The sequence below is a fragment of the Orcinus orca genome, chromosome 15, assembly GCF_937001465.1.
Source record: "Orcinus orca chromosome 15, mOrcOrc1.1, whole genome shotgun sequence".
Taxonomy (NCBI): Eukaryota; Metazoa; Chordata; class Mammalia; order Artiodactyla; family Delphinidae; genus Orcinus; species Orcinus orca.
In genome coordinates, this window is record NC_064573.1 from 42,056,144 (window position 1) to 42,062,853 (window position 6,710).

A 6,710-nucleotide genomic window follows, 5' to 3' on the forward strand; every position below is an offset into this window, starting at 1 on the left:
TGTTATAAAGAAGAAACTAACACACTATTGTAAAGCAATTATGCTCCAATAAAGTTGTTTAGGAAAAAAAAAGGAAAGACTAAAAAAAATAAAAGGGTGAAGAAATAATATTTCCCATTAGAGTGATATTTCCATAAGACTCATATGTTTTTTAAAATATTTTATTTAATCTTCATATTAGATTTTTGAGTTAGATATTTTTTTCACTTACTAGCTGAGAAAATGAGTTTCGTGGATTTAAGTAATTTTCCAAAAGTTATGGCTATTAAATGATACTTAAGGTCCTAATAGAATTATCTTTCAAATCTAGTTATTTTATAGATAAATAGATAGGGAGAGAGAGAGGGGGAGAGAGAGAGAGAGATGTGTGTGTATTTTTTTAAAAGGACAGTGAGTTTAGTGTGGTATGCCGAAAGAAACATGAATGTGACATGAATATTGGTTGTGACAGAGGAAATGAAAGAATGAGATGACTCCAAGTGTTTTTTTGAAAGAAAACTCAGTCAGCAAGATCTATTCGCTTGTTAGCTATCAGGAGAAAAAGCTATGGACTAATCAATGCCAATAACACCTTTTTAGTCTGGGTGAATTAGGAAATGGTCAGTCAATTAACAGAACTTTAATAATCAAAGTTTAGGGTTAGTGAGAGGAGAAATACAAAATTACTTGTAGAATGCTGATTTTAAGGTCATTTCAGGACCTCTCAATGGAAATTCACAACAGGAGTTCTGGGGAGATGAGAAGAGAAATAACATTGATGTTATTGATATATTACTGTTAGAAGTTTAAAAATGTGTGTTTGGGAAGTTTTATTGACCATAAATTTATAAGGTGTTATATTGGCTTCAAATCAAAGACAGTTAATGCAGTGGAAAAAAAAGCAGGTTGGAGCCATGGTTGTGACTACATGTTCTTTTACTTTAAATAATAATAGAAAATACACATGCAGTCCATCTATACTAACTTCAAACACTTGTAATGTATGAATGAATTTGTGCGTAAATATTTTATAATCTAACAAAAGAATAAAATACATTGTTTTTGTGAAAAAATGAATAAATAAATAAATACTGAAAGCTTCAAAAAAAAAAAAAATAACGTTGGATTGGTAGAACATTGTTTTCATTTTCCAAAATACTCTTTAGTATGAACATATTGTTTTACAGTTCAAGGAAGGAGAAACATTAAATAAGTGAATAAATAAGCTTATTTTGAAGAAAAAGGAGACTGAGATTGTAATGTTTATTCAAATACCATTTTGAATCTTTTTTCTACTTTCTGAGTTATATTTCCCAATGTCCTTTAAATTTACTGTATTTAATAATCTGCTGGGATTTTTTTAGGAAGTACTAAGAAACATTAGCTACCAAGATGAAGAGCGCTTTGAAAAGATCTGCACCCCAAAATAATGTCCAACAGAAAATTATCATTCAGATTAAACAAAATGAGCTAACGTTAATTAAAACTCCTCTTTTCTTCCTCCTGGTGAATGTCTCAGTTCTTACCAGGAGCTAACAGATCATGTCGGAGAGTATTTAGACGTTCAGAATCCACAGTCCCCAAAAGAACCTCCAAATCTGAACTCCAGGAGCTAATATCTAAGTAGTTGTTCATCAATTCTACTCGGATGAAGAGAATTTCTGAGGATCCCTTGTCTTTATCAGTGAGAAAAGCTGGAAGAAAGGGGCCCAACTCAGCTATCCCTGCCCTAAATTCTTAGATTCCGAGCTCTTCTGTTTCACAAAGCAACACTGTGTGAAGTGTCAGCTCTGTGCTCTCCCCCACTGCCCGTCTGTAGTGCTGCATGGCTTTGCATTGCTTAAGGATAAACAGGTTGAAGTTGCATATGGTTAACATTTTTTGTTTGAGCTGGGGCAGGGAGAGATTGATTAGCATCTGCAGGTCTCACATGGTGTCATGGGCAGTAAAGGAATGACCGAAGTAGTTGCAGACAGCATGGAGTCTGCGTTCCTCTCTTTGCCTAAGAAATCATGGATAATTAACACGGATTGAATACAAAGCATGAGAGCAGAGGCACGAGATCAGTAACCCCCATCTCCTCGTGGGATCTCCATATTTACCTGTATTATATGAGGCAATAAAAACCAGAGGAGAAAAGTAATAAAAACGCAATAGTAATAAAAACTTATATTTACATAATTTCTTTCTGCCCCAGGATTCCGAAGCATTTGATGAAAATCATATAGGAAAACCTGTCACGGGACCTGTGACTTATAACTGGCAGAAGAGCTCATTATCAATTACAGGCTGGCCAAAGGAACCAGAGACAAAATGCATTTTAGAAAGAGGGTCCTGCCTTAGGTCTTCTGACTTATCCTGTTACCTTTATGACTATAAATCAGAGTGATCAATTTCAAACATATTCCTACTTGTCATTTGAAAGTGGCGAGAATCATTAAAAGCTCACAAATTCACCAAATGACAATCAACCTGTAACTGTGGAATCCATGCCTACTTAGGGAAGTGTTAAGTGTGCATTTTATGTCCTTTCATCGGTGCTTCCCAACATGGAATTAAAGGACAAGGCCTTCATCTTATGTGCCCAGCATTATCAGGTTTCCCAGACATCTTTCCTATACATGAGTTGAAATTCGTACTGTGGCTATGAAATCAGGCTGGTTTTGTTATGACTTGAAAAGGTTTGTAAGGCACAGATGTCAGCTCCAGCTGTTTTTATCAGTGATCTGCAGGCTACAGTGGTCCTTTGTAAGTTGTGCTCTTACAAATGCCATGAGGGTGTGTTCTACTAACACCCACATATTGAGAATCCCCACCAAAAACTGGATTTGAGAGAGAAATTGTGCTTGAAGCCAAGAGGATTTTTGAAAGATTAGACAGTAATAAAATAGCTACTTCCCCAGAACATGAGGACTTCTGTGGCAAATCCATTGCTTTTCAACTCAACAAAATCTCTTGTATGTATCAGACAGGTGCCAGTTATAATTCTACTCCTCATAATAATAGTGAATGTACATGATGTAGGTATTCTGGAAAGTCTTTAAGCATATTACCTCGTTTAAGCCTCAACAACATGATGAGGTAGGTACTACTTTTATTCCCATGTAAGGATCGCAAAGTTTGGGATGGTTAAATTATCTGCTAACGTCACAGCCATTTGCAAAGTGCCGTTGGTTCTAAAATGAAGTCACAATGAAATCATTCTTTAGTCTTATCTCTCAGATTCTTATCTCTAGATAATAAGTCCAAGAAATAAGAGAAAGTAAATGCCCTCCTGCCAGTTTAATTGAAAGAAAAGTGAGGAGTAGAATCTCATAAAGTCAGAGATGAGACAGCAAATATAAAATCAGCCCAATATCCTAGCTATTGACATCATGTCATTATTTTTTATCAATTCACCCAACAAAGACTATATATTTTTCATTGCTATAGTGGAAATCACAACTAAACGGTTATAATACCAATTACACCAGAAAAATAAAGCATAAGCAAAGGGTTTTTATGTTCTACTTGATATGACTTCATGAGACAAGATATAATAGATGATATTACCTATCTGTGAATTTCTCCAATCTACTTATTCACTCTACACACTCCCAGCCTCAGTTTCCCCTCTAAAATCCTCCCAGCTCAAAAATTCAATGATCCTATAATTCTAAGTCACAGCAGTTTTTTGAAAGTATGCTTTACTCATTATTCTTTTTATGCCTTTCAAATATAAGACAGTTGACATTAACCAAGTATTCTCAAATAGTCTCACAAACATTGGATGTTCATTATAGCAATCCTGACTCCAACAAACCTTCATGAATCAACCTGTTATAAAATAAAGTGTTACAGTAAGGCAGATAAATATTATCATCTGCTACAGCTTCCCAAAACATTCTTCATAAGTGATGTTTTATGTGACATGATTGGAAAGCACTGCCATCCCCCTTAAGGTTAAACTTGTGGTCATCATGTAGATAGGAAATAAAAACCTCTGCATAGAATTGTATTCATATCATTTATGAAGCAGAAGCAAAGAATCAGAGAATGAAACGTTTTCATAACAGCAAAGAACCACAGCTAATATTTTTTGAGTCTTTGCTCTGTGCAACACTTTATAGGCATTACCTCATTTAAATTAAGTGTATAATAATCGTGGGTAAGACTTCTTGAGGCTTCTCTTATTTAATACTCACAATAACCCAATGAAGTAATAAAGTAGATAACTGATATTCTACTCAGCATATTATTATTTAGAATGTTCACATTTTATTTGAATTGTTTCTCAAATTCTCCCCCATTAATAACAGAGACTGTTATTTTCCGTCCCATGTATCTCTCCTTCTTCCTTTACTAAGAGAATGCTAATTGGATTAAGGGTGCCAACGTGCCCACATAAACACTTGCATTCCCAGCCTCTCCAGTAGTGAGAAGTGTTCCTGTTACACACGCCTGACCAATAATATATAAACAGAAATTTCCTGCTAGGAATTCTGAGAAAGCCTATTTATTTATTTATTTATAGCAGTAAGACCAACGGCAGCAAAGAGTTCAGCTTTTTATTGACCCTGTTACTAAAGAAGTTTACTCAAAAAGACCAAAGCACATGCCATCATAAGACTCTTCAGATTCTTCTTTCTTTACATCTGCTTTCTTCTCCTCAGCTGGGGCAGCAGGGATGGAGGGGGCAGGACCCCCTGCTAGGGCAGCATCAGCTGCTGGGGCAGGTCCACCAGTCCGCACATTGCGCATGAGGATCCCGATGTTGACATTGGCCAAAGCCTTTGCAAACAAGCCTGGCCAGAGATGTTCAACATTTGCACCGGCTGCTTTAATGAGGGCATTTATCTTATCCTCTGTGACTGTCACCTCATCGTCGTGCAGGATGAGGGCCAAGTAGATGCACGCCAGCTCCAAGACGGAGGCCATGGTGCGGGCAAGTGCTAGGTGGGGCTGCCGGGCATGGTGCTAGTCGCTGGATGAAGCGACGGCCTCACCCCAAAAGCGGCCTTTGCTTCTCCGGAAGGACTGAGCAGCTTAGAGGCAGCTGAGGAAAGGCAAGTGAGCCTTTTTGAATAGGACAGTTTGTGCTCTTGCCCGAGAAGATGTTTAAGGGGACACACGCTGCAAACAGATGGTCCTGGGTGGATTTACCCTGACCCAGTCACATCTTGTTTTTCTTTCCGTACCACTTCGTACCTCTGGGTGTCAGGCCCCTTCCTGTCTTCCAAAGTGGGACCATTGGAAAGTGTGGTCTTCACACTCAGTTTGGATGGAACTCAGCACAATCTGGAGAATGTGAGAGGATCCTTAAAGGAATGCCGTTGATGGACAGCATCCATGCACTAAAACACAAGAGCAGGCAAAGTTGTGCTCACCAGGCTTTCACCTCCCTTCTTTGTCACTTCCTCTCCAGATGCTGATATTTCTTTCCAGGTGACCCTACAAGGTGAGTCTAACCCTGACCTCCTGTAAGGTCATTGTCCCACCACCATCAAACCAGATCTACCAGCCTGGGAGGCTGAAAGTGGAGAGTGGTAAGGGGGATTCCTCTGCCTCTCCCTCTAGTATCTTCCTAATCTGTTGTTAGATCCTTCACTCTTTTAAATAGTGCAAATCTAAATTTTTAAGTAAAATCATAGAAATACTAGAAACTGTGTTGTAGTTGAAAATGCATTTAATATTAGGGTTGAAATGTGTTGATAACTGTGATATCAAAGCAACAAATACTTTAAAGGAAAAGGTAAACTCCACACATGTTTGAACTGTCTGAAACAAAATAATTGAAAGACCTTTTAAACTGGAAAAATATTTATAACATATGTGACATTTAGATTTTACTATCTTTAATATATGGAGGGTTCTTAAAAATTAATTTTTAAGAAAGAGCACGTATTCCAATAAACAAATGAGCAAAGAACATGAACCGGCAGTAAAACACATACACACACAACTAAAGATAGACCAGGAGAGGCTTCCATGGTCGTGCAGTGGTTAAGAATCCGCCTGCCAATGCAGGGGACAAGGGTTCAAGCCCTGGTCCAGGAAGATCCCACATGCCACGGAGCACCTAAGCCCGTGCGCCACAACTATTGTGCCTGCGCACCTAGAGCCCGTGCTCCGCAACAAGAGAAGCCACCGCAGTGAGAAGCCCGCGCACCGCAATGAAGAGTTGCCCCCGCTTGCTGCAACTAGAGAAAGCCTATGCACAGCGACGAAGACCCAACGCAGCCAAAGGTAGATAAATAAATAAATATTTTTAAAAAACAAAAAAAGATAGACCAGGAAAAAGTTTTAAGTTCAATTATTCCAGCTAGTCGAATAAAAGCTGATTAAATCAGTGAGTTTTTGCCTAGAAAATGTACTTTAAAATTGATAATATTCAGGGATAATGATGCAGGAATCATCAATAAGCTTAAGGAGTATAAATTGGTACAGCTATGCTGGATGTAACTTTGGAAAAATATATCCATTTTTTTAATCCTAAAATTGTGTACAAACTATGACCTAGTAATTCTTCCTCTAAGAATTCACCCTAAGAAAATGATTACAGATGTAACAAAGATTTATTTACCAAGGTTGTTTATCAATGTACTTGTTTATAATAACCAAAAACATGGATAGAACCTCTAGCCCAACATTAGGGAACTGGTTGAATAAACTGTGTATACCCATATAATGGGAAATTATAAAATCATTTTGAATAAGAATGAAAAATAGCATTTAGGAAGATAGAAATATAT

General features: G+C 37.5%; 1 protein-coding gene across 2 annotated transcripts; it reads right to left on the reverse strand.

The window, feature by feature from the left end:
* Positions 1-4,551: 4,551 nt before the first annotated feature.
* On the reverse strand, positions 4,552-4,896 carry LOC101286711 (60S acidic ribosomal protein P1-like). 2 transcript variants are annotated; one of them, XM_049697995.1, is made up of 2 exons: positions 4,826-4,896; positions 4,552-4,750 (listed from the first exon to the last, which is right to left on the reverse strand). In XM_049697995.1, the coding sequence occupies exons 1-2, from the start codon at positions 4,894-4,896 to the stop codon at positions 4,552-4,554; spliced, it is 270 nt and encodes an 89-aa protein (XP_049553952.1). The 2 variants fall into 2 exon arrangements, with proteins under 2 accessions (XP_049553952.1, XP_049553951.1); XM_049697994.1 differs by having other exon boundaries at positions 4,552-4,896.
* Positions 4,897-6,710: the final 1,814 nt, after the last annotated feature.